The 19,611-nt window shown below is 37.9% G+C and overlaps 1 protein-coding gene across 1 annotated transcript; it reads right to left on the bottom strand.

Moving 5' to 3' along the window:
* Positions 1–44: 44 nt before the first annotated feature.
* Positions 45–2,255, bottom strand: LOC104908176 (putative RING-H2 finger protein ATL53). Its single transcript, XM_010697261.4, has one exon. The coding sequence runs from the start codon at positions 1,482–1,484 to the stop codon at positions 369–371; it is 1,116 nt and encodes a 371-aa protein (XP_010695563.2). The 5' UTR covers positions 1,485–2,255; the 3' UTR covers positions 45–368.
* Between the last annotated feature and the right edge of the window lie 17,356 nt (positions 2,256–19,611).

Raw genomic sequence — 19,611 nt, 5'->3', positions numbered from 1 at the left:
GGGTTCAAACGATCCAACTCCAAATCCAGAAATGGGACATCATGTAGTGAACTAAAACAGTCTGTGTAAAACTGTGATTCATAGCAAATTATGCTTCGCATTTTCGTACACTTAATTCCCACAAAAAACCAAATTAGAAGAAAAAAGATGCAGGAAGCAAAACTCTCTATGACAGCTTTCCAATCTAACAAGCCAGAAAATACATCAAAGAAGACTAGGTAGTATCATTGTTCAAAAGAAGAAAAAAACTTAATATCAGACAGTTTACAAAATCATTATCCTCACAATTGACAACATATGTGATATATATATAGTGTATGTTTCCAGACAAGTGGTTTTCCCTTTTTCTTTTTTTTGGTAGGGATATGTCATAGAGGAATGACTGCATTTTTTCCTCTGCCATTCTTACTGAACAAAAATCTACCACTTGAAAACGATCGTTTCATTGCAACATTACTCATAACACAATGCAACACCCCACTTTTGCTACTACTACTACCGTTATTACATATACCAGACTTGCTGCTTTCACCGCCTGCTCTTTTCAAACATTGATCATGAAATTGGCATATATCTTCTTCTCCATGATTATACTTAGTAACATCAACTCGGGTTTCATATCGATGATCCATGGAAATCGACCTCTTCATCGTATCCTCTCCTCCATGAACTCTAACTCCGAGATCACTAAGAGCTCGAAATGGAGTCTTTCGTAGATTCCTCCCACTTGCTTGTACTCCATCACTCAGTTGTGTTCCTTCCAGATTATGATCACTTAGTTCAATATCAACGCGGTTTTCTAACAAAGTATGATTATGATTTTGAGCATTAGTATCATTGTTGTGAAGAACGACGAATGAAGGATTATTATTTGGAGTTGGTTGAGCAAGAGTGGAGATTATATTAGCGCGACAAAGAGGGCAATTAGAGTGAGACCTTAGCCAAGTATCAATGCAAACAACATGAAAAGCATGACTACATTTAGGCAAAAGCCTTAAAGTATCATCTTCAAGAAACTCCCCTAGACAAACAGAACAATCATTAACTCCAACCAAATTATTCAAACCATTTTGGCCTTTTTTGTACTTAAAAACTGTGATAGTTTTGATCAAAGCTTCATCTAAACCTTGAGTACTAATAAGCCAAGGTTCATGATAAGAAGGGTTATTTCGAATGCTAGGATCGAAATCTTCATCAAATAATTCTTGATCATTTGAAGGATGAATTTCTCTGCTCCTGTTATTTGAAGACTCTGATTTCCCACAATACTTGGAGATTATGGCGTAGTAACTTACTAACAGAAAAGCACTGGCCAGGATTCCAATAATGGCGATGACGAGAGGCGAAAAGGTTGGGCTAGTTTGGGAGTTGTCTTCAGGGAAGGCAAAGGGAGGTGGTGGAAGTAGTGGTGGGAATAAAGCATCGCACCATTCAGGGCATGATATGGTGCACAACCTTAGAGAACATGGCGCTTTTGGGTTCATATGTAACTACTAACTAGTTAGCTATATTGGATTTTGGTTTTGGTTTTCCAATAATTTGCATAAGTTGACTTCAAAAGTATGAAAGATAACTCAATCAAACCTCTTTTTATTGCTATAAGAAAAGGATTTTTGACGCAGTTGTGAGTCAAATAACAATGATTTAAAATACTTGTTTTGTAACTATTTCATAGACTCAATATATGGATATAGAAGAAAAAAGGAAGAACTCAATCGTACGGATATGGAAAAATAGAAGACCATGAATTCTAGGAAGAAAAAAAAGGAGGGAATAATTAGAACAATATGAGAGAGTAGGAAAAGGAGAGGAGCAACTTAAGACAGGCTTATAGATATAGAGAAAGGAAAAGAGAGAAGAGATGGGTAGTTTTGTAACTATTACTTTGTTTTATTTTGGTTTCTTTTGTCTAGTGTTGGGTCTTTCTTTTAGCTTTACTTTAGCATTTCTTTTAAGAAAGAAAAGAGTGATATCAATTTTGTTGACTAAGTTTAGTGATAGTTGAGAATTTATTAAAGGTATCAATGCCTTTGTTTTTTGGTTTCCCAAATTTTGTACACTTCTCCAAAACTATATGTGGGTGAAGTGGAGAATGTGGCATGGCCCATGGAAGCAATCTTCTTTAAGATGATTGAAGTGGAGGGCCAAATTAAAGGGGGTAATGTTGTGGAATTGGAATTATTTCTATGCCTTTTTGCAGCTAGAAATAAAGTATATAAACCCACACTTACATCAATTTTTGATACTTCTTCTGTTCTTTTATTATTGCAACATTTTCCTTATTTAAAAGTTTAACTAGTTATTTGGCTCGGGCTATGTCCCGGGTAAGAAAAAATTTCATTTATTAATATGATACTTTATGAATAACACTAGATACAACTTAGCCTAGTGGTTAAGACTTTAATATATATACTTGAGGTCTCGAGATCAAACCCTATACTACGCAATTTCTAAATTTTGTTTATTGACACGAATTACATGAACTAAAACTCTCTAGGAAGAGCGCCACATGGCACAGTATCTTGTTTATGCACGCCTTTCAATACATTTGTATAGATATTGATTATAACATTACTAAATTTGACTATGTTTTCTCTCTATTTCTTTCCTTATCACACAAGTCCCTTTTTCATCTTTCTCTGTCTCTCTCATCTCCTCAAAAAATGTGCAACTCATATATGTTGCAATTATTAAAGAACTGAGGAAGTATATATTATTATCATAAAAGGGAAGTTTTCGAAAAAAATTAGTAATTACTCCCTCCGTTTCCTAAAGATCTTCCCTCTTTCCGTTTAAGGGTGTTTCCAAAAGATCTTCCCTCTTTTGCTTTATTTCTTATTTGGCAAAACAAATTTCCCTATTTACCCTCTCATGTCACTATCATATGGTCCACCATTACATTATGAATTCAATTTTACTCCCTTTCTCTTTCCTACTTTAACCCCTTTTTATTTGTTTATTTATCTTAACCCCTTTCTCTCTCTTACTTTACTCACACCATGCCCCCACACAACTTGATTTTCCGTGGTATCTGTAGGAACAGTAAGTGGGAAGATCTTTAGGAAACGGAGGGAGTAGAAGGTATATATATACTACCTCTTTTTTTTTTTTAGTTGCACCATTTGCTTTTTTACATTTGCCGAGACGATTTTTCGAACGTTTATATCTCTTATTGGGTGTAAATAAAAATTATAAAATTTTTATACTTGAAATCCTAGCATTGAGACGAATCTAGTAAGACCTCACTTGACTATGTTTTTTCTTATATTATAATGTGAGATAGCTTAATAAATTTGGTTGATAAATAGTGCTACAAAACCAAATGGTACAACTAAAAAAATACGGAGGTAATATTAGAAAAGAAAAAGCCTTTTAAAATGCATGTCATGACTCTCATTCCGTCCCTATCCCTTTTCATGTGAAGCTCATCAAAGGCATATGTAGCTTGAGACATGACATATATATCAATCACATATATACACAAATTCTTTATTTTTTTTCTTTGTGAGTCTAGAGGTAGATTCAAAATTTAATGTTCTCATCAAAGACGAAGGTTCCTTTTCCATATTTGTGTGAGCAAAGTCTTTGCTGCAATCAGAAGAATCTATGTACACTAGAATATCATTTACATAATTTTACATTGGATCACAAATAGTAAAACTAAAAAAACATACACTTTAGTATATATATTTCATTGTATAAATTTGGTCGGAAACAAATTATGCAAGCAATATATTGTTCGCCTTACCCAAGTAAATGACTGGACAAAATATTAATATAATATACTCCCTTCGTTATCTTTTGTTTTTCTTACTTAGAATCTTGACACTATTCACAATTGAAGAGAATCTTCTAAATTATTTCAACATATATGATAAAAAAAATTATAGGCATGTGAGGTTTTCTTTGATTCATCTCAATGAGTACTTTATTAATAATTAATCATTATAATTTTTACTAATACACAATGAAGGATATTTAAGGTTAAAAGCGTGCATTGACAAACGTGAAAATCAAAATAGGAAGAACAAAAAGAAACAAACAGATGAAGTATTAGTTAAAAGAAAAGAACATAGGAATGGAAGAAACGAAAGAAAGGATGGAACAAAGAAGAAGAAAAACAGATAAAATGACATGACCAAATGGAAAAATTTGCTTAACCAATAGTGTAATACTAACTTCAGTAATGCAATAGTTGATAATTCAATAAATTAACATGCCGAAAGCATAGTGATCGATCCCACTTGGAAGAAGCATATATTCTTTGATGTTCAAACCTCCTGTTTCCTACCATATATGTATAACAATGGAGCATTAAGAACATAAAACGTTTATTATGTCTTAAAAGAATAATATTTTGCCTTAAACTTTATCTACTTAATAAAAGTCAGCTCTTTGATTTGATTTTTGCTTTTCTACTGCTACAATCTTGATCAATTATTCTCTGGCAACCGTGGTACATGAGAACATGACCTAGAAATTTCTTATCATTCAGATGTTTGACAAACTTATGTCTCTCAGGAGAAAAAATAAAATAAAATACAGCTAGATGAGTAAAAACTCTGAAAGATATCAATTTTATTGATTTTAATCACTATGGTCAACAAGAACAATAAGAAATACAATGATAATAATAATTATAATTATTAGGAATATTTAACTAGAATAATATAAACTTTCAGTTATTATTTATATATCAAATTTTATATTAAAATTCCTAAAATATGTTAATCTGGCTTGTAACTTGTAATACAACCACATGTAAAAGAATTTTTTAAAAAGGAAAAATACAAAATGAGTTTTAGTCTTTATCCTTCCTCCACCACCAACTTAAACCACCCTAGCCCCACCCCATAACCACCGCCACCCCTCCCCCACCTACCTAAACCACCCTAGCCCCACCTACCTAAACCACCCTAGCCCCACCACAACCATTTTCAACCTCTACCACCTCTCTCATCTTCACCATAACCATCTTCAACCTCCAACACCACTACCATTCATTGTAGTACAACTGCTCCACCAATAACCATAACATAACCACAAGCAATCTCACCTACTCAATCAGCGACAAACTTTCGCTTCTTGCTCATCTGAGTCGCCATGATTGTAGAGATCTAAGGAGAGAAAGAGAGAGAGGGAGAGAAATGTAGCGAAAAGATGAAACCCTAAAAAAATAAAACCCTAATTTTTGTGGAAGAGCTATGATGGGGGTGAAGGAGTGTCGGGGGTGATTTTCGGGATGGGAGAAGGAAGGGTTGGCCATTTCGGGGGAGGGGGAGGGAAGGGGTGGTTTCGGGGGGGGAGGGAGGAGAGAGGGGTGGTATCTAGTGGGCCGGGGAGGTGGCAGCTTTTTCAATTGGTAGGGGAAATTTTTCCAATTAGTTCACCTCCTATAAGTCAACAATCGGTAACGACACACTAGGGAAAATTTTTTTAAAGTTCGAAATATTAAATAATAATCGAAAGTTTGTATTATTACGGGAGAAGCCGTCAAAGTTTGTATTATTCTAGTTAAAAACTTACAACCATGTCAAAAAACTCTGAACTCCTAAATGCTCTTTGTTTGGCCAAACGATCAATTACAAAGTTTGCGTCCTTTCCAGGCCACGACATCGTACTAGTGTTTAGGGTTCCTTGTATAATTTTCAACCACATAAGAAAGTATTATAATAAACTCGTGTTGGTGAAAACAAATAATAATTCCTCATAATCTCTATGCTCCACCATCTCTCTTTATGGTTTTAGTTCGTCATATTAATTCTAGTGTTATGGAATGGAAATAAATGAAATCAAAAAGATAAGGGGGATGGTACCAAAGATTGTTATATACTTATATTTATCGGGTGTTTGGTTCAAGCCATGAAATGGAAAAAGAATGGTAATTATTACCACCTTAAAATAGATTTTGTTACTTAAGATGGAAGGAAAGGTAAAAATAATAGGAAAGTGCATTACCACCAAATAATTAAGGAGGGGTTAAACCCAAGAAGAAGAAAGGGAGTAAATGATTAATTACATTTTTTGAAGAATAAAAATATTAAACCAAACATGCTCTTATTGTGTACAACTATAACATATTAACACCCCATTCCTATCAAAAGAGTTGAGAAGACGTAGCTTTCCCCACGTCCGGGGTGTGGTCTTTCCTGAAAACTCCCACAATCAACTATTGAAACACAATTATATCTACCTAGAAATATTCTATTTAATCTAATTATCATTTTAGAGAATAAGGGGGCAGAAGTGAGAAATGAAAAACACATCAGCTTATTTAGGGGCATAGCCTCATAGCATCACAAAGAATAGAAATACAAAAAAAAACATTATGCTTCTATGCATATGTATAATTTAAAATTCTCTCTCTAACTTTTGTTTATTCGGATGAAATGTATTGACGGTAGAGCTAAAATTTTGACAGTTTATTTTCAAGTATATAAGAAAAAATATAATCATTTAATATCTTGTTAGATTATCACAATATGTAAATTTATTATATCGATATTTTTATTTTGAAATTATCATATCGATTTGCAATTTATGAAACTGTGTAATTAAATATTACCGTTACCCAAAATATGCCATAGAGGTAGAGACTGTAAAAGTTGTAGAAAACAAAGATAATTAGAGGAGTTTTTTTTTTTTTTTTTTTTTGACAACGACATTAGAGGAGTTAGTATAAACTATAAAGCATGTACACAGCTTTTGTGCAAAATTGTTGAATATGCATAAGAGTATATTGAAGGTGCACCAGGCAACCAATCACCAAACTTCTTCCTGCATCCTTTTGCTTCAACTTATATATATGGTTGATCCAAACTCAGATTCCTTTCCGCCGCCCTCATATATATATTCTCCTAAGAAAACTATAGAAAAATAAATGTTTGATATCTTATACTCCCATAGTTCTCTTTGATCTATACAATTTTTTTGGGTCTATTTCCTTTTAATAAATACATTGTTACTTTTTCAATTCTTAAAGAATTGGAGGGAGTAAAATCTAGATGTCAAATTTAGTCGTCCTAGTCTACTGGTACAACTCATGATTTTATACTCTTTCTGTTTTTTTTAATTGCTACATTTTATAGTTATTTCTTTTTAATTAATATATTGTTTAAACTTTTCTTAATTAAAGTACTTGGCCCACCAAAAAGAAAAACTATTATACTCTCCCGTCCCATAATATAGTGCTGATTTATCTCTCTAGAGGTCAAATTTTAAAATCTTTGACCAAATATTCTCATTTATATATACATACATATATATATATATACATATACATATATATATATATATATATACATATATATATATACATATATATATATATAATATTCATGTGGGGTCTTTTAGATTTGCCTCAATGTGTAGTTTCATAATATCAACTTTTTTTTGTTTTTTTACGGTTTTTTCATCAGATACCCCCGAGTTTTCCAAAAATTCACCAGCTACCCCCATGTTTTCAGAATTCACCAGTTTTCCCTAAGTTTAATAATAATACACCCAATGCCCTTAATAACTAACGACATTAACCAGCTTCAGTCATTAACCCTAATTTTTTTAAAACCCCTAATTAACCACTAATCCTAACCCTAAACCATAAACCTAACCCTAACCCCCCACCCTCCCACCACCCATGCATCGCTCCCACATCCTCCCACCACCCATGCATCGCTCCTCCACCCTCCCACCATCAATGTTGCCCCCCACCCCACCTTGCAACCTCCCAACCCCTCGCTGCCCCCATCCCCCACCCCTGCAGCCCCCAACCCCTCGCAACCCCTCTCCCCACCCTCGCGCCACCCGCAGCCCAAACCCAGTTCCCCCACCCCTCTCCCACCCCCGCGCTGCCCGCAACCCATACCCAGTTCCCCCAATCCTCCCCTGCGCCGTTGGCAACCCATACCCAGTTCCGCCACTTCTCCCCCGTGCCACCACCCTCGATTTCGGAACAGCCCCCCTTTCCCCACTAGTGCCCCCGTCATAGCACCACCCGCATTCCCTTTTCGCACCCCTCCCCCACCCCCAATCTTAAATTTGTATTGCTCCAACCCCCTTTCATTTTCGAACATTTCAACCTGAAATGTGTGATTCGTCTGGTGGGAGTTGTTGCAAAAATCAAAAATGGAAGGGGGGTGGTTCTTGGGATTCGAACAAGGTCTGGTAGGATTTGTTGCGAAAATCGAAGGGGTGGGGGTGGGGGTAGGGGAAAGGTGGAGGGGCTGGCAAGGCTCTAGGGTGGGCTGCGGTGGGGATGGGGGTGGTGGTTGGGTGGTAGTGGGGTTAGGGCAGGGTAGGGTTAGAAGTTAGATGTTAGGGTTTAGTTAGGTTAATTAGTCCTAATTAGGATTTAATGAGGTTTGAAACTAACGACATTAATCGGCGTTTGTCATTAAGAGCATATGGGTATAATATTTTAAACTAAGGAGTAACTGGTGAATTTTGAAAACATGGCGGTACCTGGTGAATATTTTGAAATTAAAACTCGGGAGTATCTGGTGAAAAAACGTTTATTTATTAATAAGGGATTGAAGATATCTAAGGTCAAATGTTTATCTTGGAGATCATGTAAAAAAGAAACAAGCAATATATTATGGAACAGAGGGAGTACTTGTTTTCTCTTTTTTCACCAAAAAGTAATATTTTTTCACTTTTTCTCATTATTTCACATTAAATGAATCAAAAAGTAACATTGTCTAAACTTTTGTAGTAATTAAAAAAATAGAGGGAGTGCATCATAGGTTCAACTTTCCACGTGGGACTCTTGGTGAGGAATTTCCTTTCCGACTTTACAAATCAGACCATCTTCCTAGTTCCTTTATTTTTGGACGAAAGGAACAATAATAAAAGTTCAGGTTCAGTTACAATACTAGCATGGGAAATGGAGTTCCCATGGACACTATCATTAGGAGCAATTAAACAATTTTCTCTGTTAGAGATGTAAATATTCATATAAACCAGGGGAGGATTAGACAAAATACAAATGGTGTTAAAGCCATCTCTTCTATCCCTTTCGCTTCTTTAATTAGCTATTGTGTCAACTTTTGCATTCTTAGTCATTCCTTCATGGACAATAGTGACGTCGTGCAGCTCTCGGTTCAACACCCTGCAATCATTTGATATACTAGACATATTAGTAAATAAGTTACTTGGATGGTGTATTTCCTTCCAAGCCACCATATTATCCGTGGCTATTATCACCTTTTCCCAACCTTTTCCCTTTAACCAATGAAGTGCCATATTAATGGTTTTCATATCAGCTTCAGTGGCATCTAAAGCATAGGTTATGAATTGGAAGCCTTCAACACATAAACCCATATTATCCCTACAAATCGCTTCTAAGTTAGCCTCTTTGGAGGAGCAAAGGAAAGTTGCGTGACTTGCATCAGTGTTGATATTTAGATAAAAAGGTGGAGGGGGGGGGGGTCAATGGTTGGGGAGGGGGGCCAATGGTTAGGGCGAGCGACAAGAGGGGTGGTGTTAGGAACTTTACCTACCTTAGTGTGATTCTGGAAATAGAACCATTCAGTAGCGGCCCAACAAAGGTTTTTAACAAGAACAACCATCATATAAAATTCCTTCTAAGCCAAATGAACCAAAGAGCAAAAACAAAAATGACCTTGCAAGGAACTTGCGCATGGGTAGAAATTGCCATAGAAGTAAGATTTTCTTTTGACCAATCTTTAAAATTGCTTGACAAGTTAGTGCTTATATTTAAAACATTCCCAATTTTATTTGCATGAGGGCACATACGAAGGATATGGTTCATATCCTCAGTTGAAGTCGGAAAGAATGTGCAGAGTTTGGGGAAAATGGGGAGCGTGTAATTAATGTTATCGTTCGTAGGCATCCTACCCCACCACATTTGCCAAACAAAGAAAATGATTTTTGGATGCCAAGGACACTCCTAGATCCAATCCCAAGACTCGGCACTAGGATGGTCATTCATGAAATTGAGAGCAATTTTGGAGCTGAAAGAATTATGTTTTGTCCATAGGGAGTAAGTTGAGTCCAAGTTGTTATTGAATGTCATAGCTCTAACTTTATTAATGATTGTGTGCAAGGGAGGTTAAAGGAGATCATGTGGATGTCATTGTCCCTAATGTGGCTGAGTGTTAACTCTGATTCATGAGGGAGAAGGGGGCCATGGATCAAATATCTAAGGTTTGAACCGAACAGCCAATTATTGTACCACATATTGATGGCTTCCCATTTTACACTTTCCAAGCAAGACTATTTTTGTAGAAATCCCAACCCACTCTTATACTATTCCAAATATGGGAACCCCTTTTGAAATTAGTAGGGTAGTCCTTGTTATGCACATATTTCTCATGGATAATTTTTAAGGCCCACATGTATCATTGACTAACTTCCAACAAAGTCTGATAAGACTGAGTGTGTTAATTAGACAACCTAACCCACCCATGTTTTTAGGCTTACAAATATTTTTCCAAGCTATCTAGTTTATTTTCCTTTTATTGTCTTTACCATTCCAAAAGAAGTTGCTACATATTGAATCCATCTTAGTAATAATAGAATTCGGGAAGGCAATGGAGTGCATAAGATAACAAGGGATGGATTGGAGAGCCGAGTTACTAAGAATCATACGCCCCGCTTTTGAGAGGGACCGAGCCTTCCAAGAGGCCAACTTAGAAGTAATCTTATCAATCAGGGAGGTGAGCTTATTTTTTGAAGGCTTTCTATGACAAAGGGGAAAACCCAAATAGATCCCTAGGTCATTGGTGCTAAGAATGTTTAGCTCTTGCTCAAATTCATCTTTAATATCAGTGGAAGTGTTGTGGGAAAAGTAGAGCATGATCTTGGATGCATTAGCTTTTTCCCCTGAGATCTGAAAAAAAAGGTGAAGGATGGAGTTCATGGTAGTAAGAGTATCAAGCTAGCTTCTCCGAAGAGAAGAATGTCATCTGCGAATAGGAGATGGTTGATTTCAGTAGCGCCCCTTCTAACTCTGAAAGGAACCTAAGATTTATGGTCACAAGCTTCATGAATTTTCTAGACAAATACTCTAGGCACAAGATAAAGAGATAGGAGGAGAGAGGGTCACCTTGTCTAATCCTCCTAGAAGGAAAAACTTCGTTGTTCTAGCTCCATTAATTTAAATTGAAGTTGACACAGGGGAAACACAACTCATGATAAGTTTGATTGAAGCATTTGAGAAATGGAAGTAATGAAGGCAGTGTTCAATAAAAGACCACTCAAGTCTATCGTAGGCTTTCTTTAAGTCAAGTTTAAGAGCAAATAGACCTTTCTTTCCCTTCTTTATAAAATGGAATGGATAATTTCTGAAGCAATTATAAAATTTACGTACTTTCGATTCCCTCCCTGGAATGAAGTTGTTTTGATTCGGAGAAATGATATCATGAAGGTGAGGCCTAATCCTATAGACCAAAATTTTTGTAATCATTTTGTAGCTAGAATTGACTAGATTGATTGGCCTAAAATGGTTGACTCTGGTTGGGTTCTCCATGATTGGGATTAGAGTGATCAGAGTTGAGTTAATAGCACTCGGAACCTCAAGGGAATCAAATATTTTCCTAACATGGGCCAGGTAATCAGATTTCACACTATCCCAAAAGTGGTGAAAGAATAAAGCATGATAACCATCCTCCCACGGTGCTTTATTTCTACCTATGGCAAAAATCGCATCTTTCAACTCTTCCAAAGAGGGACAATAACTACAGTCAATATTTTGGCGAGATAATATGGGAGAAGGGGGTTATCTAACTCAGAGGAGAAACAAATCTTATAATAATTTAGGAAAAGCAAATTAATACCATCAATGGTTGAGTAAGAAATCCCCACCTCGTCTTTTATCAAGGTAATTCTATTGTGTTTCCTCCTAATAATAGTAGAGAGATGAAAAAAGTGAGTGTTTCTATCACCAAGTATTAACCAACCAGTCCTAAATGTACAATGCCAATAAAGCTCCTCTTGGTCAAGGACGTTTTCCCGTTTTGAGTGAAGCTCGTTTTCTAAATCAAAAAAGAATGGATTGAAAGGGTCATTTTCAAAGGCAATTTGTGCACCTTTAAGTCGGACCTGGACACTTTTTTTTTCCTTGAAAATATTACCATTCGATTAAGCCCAATTAGACAAAGTGTTCGCTAGGCTAAAAAGTTTGAAATCTAAACTATTCGAGCTGCCAGCCGAATGGGTGATTACAGTTGGGTCAAAGGTGGGTTCGGCAAGCCAACAAGCCTCAAGTTTAAAGTACTTAGAAGAAGGGACTGAAGGGGTTAGGCCAAAATTTAGAAAAACGGGGTTATGATCTGAGGACATTCGAGGGAGGGTTCGGGCCACCGCTATAGGGTATAACATCAACCATTTAGGGCAGGTCTAGCAGCGTTCCAAACATTCAAATATGGGTCTATTCTTCCTCTTACTAAACCAAGTGAACTTATTTCCCACAAAGCCCAAATCTTTGAGGTTGCATTTTTCCATGATATCACGATAAGCCATCATTTTATACATTTTTGGTTGATTACCACCTATTTTTTCATGACTATGGGTAATCTCATTAAAGACTCCAAAAACTAGCCAAGGTAAGGTTATAGTCGAAGATTTCGTAATTAAACTATCCCACAACTCCAATCTGCCTTTATGTTTAGTATTAGCGTAGATAATTGAAATGAAAAAAGAAGTTGAGGAATTGACCTGAATAAGTCCATGCAGTGCACGTGGCTCTATCTCAATGGCGGCAAAGGTGTGTAGCTTGATTCCAAAGAATCAAGATCCTACCTAAGTACCCACTTGGTTCAACGGTAACGTAAGAATTGAAAGGCAACGATTAAACCACATCTTCGATGTTATTATTCACGACCTTTTATTCAATAAACACGATGAACATTGGGTCATGATCTCGAATCATTTGACGGATGTTGCGTCTAAACTCTTGACGCGCTTTGCCCCTACCGTTCCATATATAGTAGCACTGACATACCGGGTTGAGAGGGGGCCTGTGAAGCTCAAAATCTTTACCATTATTTCCAGCGGAGCTGAGTGGCTTGGAGCCACCATTCTCCCCGCTACTGAGTTGTACATAATCTCGTTGTTTATCTTCATTTTTAGTCCCGACATTCTTTCCCCGTTCTTCTTGTAATGGTCCCATGCACACTTTAAGGATATTTGGTTTCAAGGTTTTGTTAATCGGATCCATTTGACGTTGTTTGTTCCTCTTTCCGCTTGCACCATAAGCCAATTCTTTGTAATTGACAGGGCTTTTTGTTCTTGTGAAAGAACGTGTGCGTGATCCACCAAAAATTATAGCTCCCATGGCATCTCTGCATAGTTGAACTCTCGGCCCATCTGTTTGGTCCACCATGTGACAATGATCTCTAGAAGTTTCGATATCTTGCCTACATCGGAGCAGCACGGGATGTGTGCTGGAACCTTTCGACGGGGTTCCTCGGAAAACACCATATGCATTGTTAGGTACATTAGTGGTGTCTTTTCTGGTTGGAGGATAATCTCCCTCAATTCCTAAGGATGGACTCGACACCAATTGCTCATCACGTCCATCTGATAATATAGGGTCTTGTTGATCCAACTTTCCGGGCAGGTCATGTGTGGCCATGTAAGAGTGATTACCGACTTGGCTGGAGATAAGATAACATGGATTGGGGAAGGAAAATTTATTGGAGGCATTAGGAAACCTTGAGTATACGTAATGTCTGAGAGGAGGGGGGAGAGACCAAGATCTCTCTCGTCCATCAGGAAGGGAGAGGCCATGATTTTTATCTGAGAGAGAGAGTAAGGAGCTGAGGTGTTGATTGGGGATAGTGACAGAGCGGAGTTTGAAATAACTGGAGGGTTTTAAGGGAGATTTGAGGAGTATGGGAAAATCCACGGGAATTATGGAGGAGGTATGGAGAAGTATGAAGATGAGTCCCATCATATGGGAAAAGAGCTTCAGCACTTGCAGGAGTGGCAGAGGAGAAGAAACATCTGCTTTTTTTTCTTTTTCCAAAAATTCAAGGACTCTAGATCAGATAAAACAAAGAAAAAAACTAGAAACTTCCTTTGGGATTTCTTCTTTGGTTGCCACTTTTGTTTCTGGACTTCGAGCCTTGTGTGTAACCGTTGGGCTTTTTGTTGCACTACATTCTAATCTTTTTCTTTTTCTTGACTTTTGTTGGGATCTCCTGGACTCCTAAAAGATTTCTGGTTAACTAGATTTCTTTTGGGCCCCATCTCTTTGGCTCACAAAAGATACGAGGGGATGGAGGTAGTAGGAGCGCAAATGGCGGTCTATCAGGGAACATTCCTTGCAGAATTTTGTCCATTCCTTAAACACCAGAGTTTGCTTAAGTTTCCCAATCCAAATAAATTCCTTCCTCGGCATGAAGACATCGATCATCATTAACAATCTAGCAAACCCGCATTTTATTTTCTTTAATTGCATTTAGGTCTGTCTTAACAAATGAGTCAAGGCAGTTTCCAATAGATTTTCAGCATATGCTCTACATAGAATTCGATAGGGAGTTCCCATAGTTTTACCCATATTGGGAGGGTGGAGATTTTTGCCTCTGATGCTTTGAACCCAGCAACCCATTTTCGGATGGAGATGAAAGTACCATTCAAGAACCAAGGTCCCTTTTGGAGGACTCTATTCACCTCCGAGGTGGACGGAAGTTTTGAGATGTAAAAACCTTTACCTATCGGGATGGTGACACAAGGAGAGGATGAATTCCAAACCCTTGATATCATTTTAATATAATACTCAGAAGAGAATGAACTACCATAAGGCTTGAAGATGATTGTGTTGGCCCAAGGGGCTCATAACTCACTGTATGCTTGAAATATAATCGAGATGAAGGCTTCATAATCTTTTTGGTAGGAGGCGGGGGCTCCAGACTAGCCAAAGTAGGTACACTGAATTTGGAGCTGTGAACTAATGTATCTCTAAAGGAGAGCGGAATATGCGGTTGAAGTAATAGACTTTCGAACCTTACAAACCGTCCTTACCAAGATGGATACCTGTACAACACACATATTTGGAAAGGGGAGGAGGTGGCTATTTTGTGGATGAGGAGGAAGGGGGAGGGTCTGAATTTTGGAGGTAGTTTTTGGAGGGTTGGAGGGGTGGGGGAGGTTGGAGAGAACATTTTCTCTCTCTAAAATCCTCCTTTTTACATTTTTTCAAGTTTTATCAATTAAATTTTTTACTAATTTTCAAAAAGTAAAGGTTGATATAATCAAATATTTTAGATATCAAAAAGTAATTTCGATCTCAAATACGAAGGCTCTGCTGATTCAACGTATTTTAACTTATCTGAATTTATCTAGAGATATCTTATCTGAACTTATATTAGATTAATTATATTATCTAATCTAAACTTATCTTATCTCATATGAACTTATACTCTAGTTTATTTTGTTGTCTAACATAATTAGTCTGTTTTATCCAACATATTTTATCTTATTTAAACTTATCTTATCTCTTATATGAACTTATCTTATCTTATTTTATATGAAATTAACTTATTTTATCTGAACTTATTTTTACTAAAATAAGTTGGATAAAACAGAGTCTAAAATCAATTGAGTAGACTCAATAGGAATATGAGATAATGACAATTGTGGCGTTAGCAGGCGATGTTACCTCATAATATAAATTAGAACATTGTTTCTCATGAACACAAAAGGATATAAATCAGTAGAGTGGTGGAAGATTTTTAAACATATCGTCCCACATTGAGCATATTAGAGAAGGAATAATACCAAAGGGTGAACTTAAGGAGAATCAAACATGGGTCTCCCACCTAAAATTCGCCAATTTGGTCAACTGGTTCAAGTTGCTTCTCCTTAACTATGTATATCCAACAATAAAATTATGGAACACGGGTACGAGGAGCGCATACGTGCTCAGTAAGCTGCTCGCACAGATGGTGCGGGTCGCACTGAAGGGGTTGTTGGTGCCTCATCTGGTGCCTCGACTGGGTCCTCGGGTGGTGTAGGGGGGCCTAGTGTTGCTGGTGGGGTATGTAACACAGGTGGGTCGCACCCTCATGATGTGTAGGATGGAGTGTTTGGTATTCCAAATGATAGCAGGACCGCGCTCACTAGTCTCACTGTCGAGCAAGTCCAAGTTCTCATGAATCTTATTAACAACGAGTAGTATAACAGTGAACGTATGACAGGTGAGGATAATGGTATGCAATGGATTATCGATATAGGGCCTTTGCACCATATCACTGGCACATTATCCTCATTGAGTAATGTGCGTGAAGTTTGAGGTCGTCTAGTTGGCCTTCCCGATGGGAGTTCAGTTGTTGCAACACAACAGGGAGATGTGTATCTCACAAACTGTCTTATTTTGCAACATGTGTTGTTTGTGCCAACTTTTTGTTGCAACTTGATTTCGGTGTTGAATTTGGTGTCTTATAACTGTTGTACTATCCAATTCACTCATTCTTTATGTTCTATACAGGACCAACCTTCAAGGACTTTGATTGGAGCAGGTGAACGGCGAGGGGGACTCTATTACTTCCGCAAGGTGGTTGTGGTGAAAGTTGTTGGTGTTCTTGATGTGAGTGAGTTTGTTTTATGGTATCAAAGGTTAGGTCATCCTTCGAAGAAAGTAGTGAAGATTCTTCCTGCTATACGTTCTAGTATCTCTAGGAAGAAATTAAATAAGGTGTGTGATGTATGTCATATGGCCAAACAAACACGTGATAGTTTCCCTGTTAGTTCTCATAAAGCTAGTCGTTTGTTTGAAATGATACATTGTGATTTGTGATGTCCCCACAGTGTTCCTTCTTTTTGTGGAGCTATTTATTTCTTGACGATTGTTGATGATTACTCCCATGTTGTGTGGGAGTACTTATTACAAAATAAAACTGAAGCTTCCCATTGCTTTGCTTCTTTCTTTCCCATGATTGCTCGTCAATTTGAAACCATTGTTAAAATTGTGAGGAGTGATAATGGAACTGAGTTTAATAGTATGCATGATTTCCTTACTATAAGTGGCATCATTTTCCAAACTTCTTGTACTGGTACTCCTCAACAGAATGGGAGAGTGGAGAGAAAACATCAACACATCTTGAATATGAGTCGGGTTTTGATGTTTCAGGCTAACCTGCTTGTGAATAATTTTTGGGGTGAGTGTGTGCTTACTGTTGTGCATCTTATTGATCGTACACCTTATGAGATGATATTTGGTTATGTTCCCGAATTTAATCTTTTGCGTGTGTTTGGGTGTTTGTGCTTTGTTCATAATCAAAAGGCCAAAAAGGATAAATTTGCTCGTAAGAGTCGTAAGTGTGTCTTTCTTGGGTATCCTACGGGTAAGAAAGGGTGGAAAGTATATGACTTGGAAACTGGAGATATTTTTGTGTCTCGGGATGTACAATTTTTTGAACATACTTTTCCTTATATTTCTACCTCTTCTTCTCCTCTTACTTTCACCAAAGACAAGGACCCGTTCATTGAGCCACCATCCTCTTCTCTTCCTGATGAGCTTGCTGTCCCACACACATTTCCCAACTCAAACACACTCTTCAGCTCACACACACAACCAACACCACCCAGCTCAGCCTCTCAAATTCCTACTTTGTCAGCGCCAGGCCCAGCTCCTGATCCAACCCACACTCTTGCGTCCTCTCTCCCCTCTGACGCGCCAGCTGGGCCTTGTCCTACGGTTCATGATGGCTCAACTTCAGCCTCTCTCGACACGGACCCCCCCCCGAGCCTCCTCCTCCTCTTTTTGGTCGTGGGCTTCGTGACAAACAACCCAACAGATTGTTGAAGGATTATGTTGTGCACTCTGTGGATCTTGCGATCCCCCCTCCAGGTCCATTACATACTCCTAGTCTCTTAGGTACTACTCCTTATCCTATAGCTCACTTTGTGAATTATGATAATTTCTCTACGTGCCATCGTGCTTTTCTTGCAGCAGTTGATGAGGGTGTTGAGCCCAAAAGCTTTAAGCAGGCTATGGAGTATTCTGATTGGCGTGAGGCTATGCAAAAAATGATTAGTGCCTTAGAGGAAAATAAGACTTGGGTAATGACTTCTCTTCCTCCTAGTAAGAAAGCTTTGGCTTGTAAACGGGTGTATAAAATTAAATATCATTCTGATGGGAGTGTTGAGCGTATCAAAGCTCGCTTGGTTATTTTGGGTAATCATCAGGTGGAGGAGATTAATCATACTAAGACCTTTGCGCCTATGTCCAAGATCGTTTTCGCTCGCACTTTTCTCGCTGTTGTTGCTGCTCAAAACTGGAAAATTCATCAAATGGATGTTCATAACACCTTCTTTCATGGTGATCTTGATGAAGAGGTATATATGAAACTCCCTCCTATTTTCAGTTCTAGTCTTCCGGGTCAGGTATGTAAGTTGCAGAAATCTCTCTATGGGATACGACAAGCTCCTCGTTGTTGGTTTCCGAAGCTTGCTGCGTCCCTGTGCCAATATGGTTTTTCTCACTCTTACTCTGATTATTCTCTGTTCACTTATTGTCGCGGATCTGTTTCTCGCTCTTATCTGATTATGCTGATGATCTCATTATTTCTCGCAATGATTATGCTGCTTTGTCATCTTTCAAAGCATATCTTAGCGAGTGTTTTAGAATGAAAGATCTTGGCCTCTTGAAATATTTTTTAGGCATTGAAGTTGCTCGCTGTCTAGAGGGTTTCTTTTTGTCACATCGCAAATATGGTCTTGATATTATTTCTGAGACATGCCTCATGGGTGCTAAACCTGCTGATTCTTCTTTGGAGCAGAACCATAATTTGACTCGTGCTGAGGGGTCATCTTTATTCTGATACTTCTCAGTATCGTCGCCTTATGGGGCGCCTACTTTACTTGGATTTTACATGTCTAGATTTAGCATATGTGGTTCATGTTCTTGCTCAATTTATGCATCAGCCTCATCAACAACCTGTTGATTCTTCTTTGGAGCAGAACCATAACTTGACTCGTGCCGAGGGTCCTCTTTATTATGATAATTCTCAGTATCGTTGCCTTGTGGGGCGCCTACTTTACTTGGATTTTACACGTCTAGATTTAGCATATGTAGTTCATGTTCTTGCTCAATTTATGTATCAGCCTCATCAACAACATTGGGAGGCGACCCTCAGAGTTGTTTGTTATCTAAAGGGTTGTCCCGGCCTCATCTTCCTCATGTGATCTTCATTTGACTACTTGGTGTGACTCTGATTGGGCTAGTTGTCCTTTGACCTGTCGTTCTGTCACTAGGTGGATGGTCTTCCTTGGATCCTCCCCCATTTCTTGGAAAAATCGCAAGCAACACACCGTTTCTCGTTCGTCTGCCGAAGCTGAGTATCATTCCATGATGGCTGAACTCAAGTGGCGACATGCTCTTCTTGGTAGTCTTGGCATATCTCATTATGGTGCTTACTCTCTCTATTGTGATAATAAGTCTGCTCTCTATATTGCTCATAATCCGGTCTTTCATGATCGTACTAAACATATTAAGGTCGATTGTCATTGTATTCGTGATGCCATCCAAGAAGGTCTTCTTACTACATCTCATGTTTCCACTATTGAACAACTAGCGGATCTTTTCACTAAGGCTCTTGGGACTCGACAATTTATGTATTTACTTGGCAAGTTGGGCATTTGTGATCC

The sequence above is a fragment of the Beta vulgaris genome, chromosome 5 (assembly GCF_026745355.1).
Source record: "Beta vulgaris subsp. vulgaris cultivar EL10 chromosome 5, EL10.2, whole genome shotgun sequence".
Taxonomy (NCBI): Eukaryota; Viridiplantae; Streptophyta; class Magnoliopsida; order Caryophyllales; family Amaranthaceae; genus Beta; species Beta vulgaris.
The sequence above is the reverse complement of the archived record's forward strand: the minus strand, read 5'-3'. Positions and strand labels throughout refer to the sequence as shown.

Coding starts and splice junctions, on each gene's coding strand:
- LOC104908176 (XM_010697261.4), bottom strand. CDS start 1,484: ATGAACCCAAAAGCGCCATGTTCTCTAAGGTTGTGCACCATATCATGC.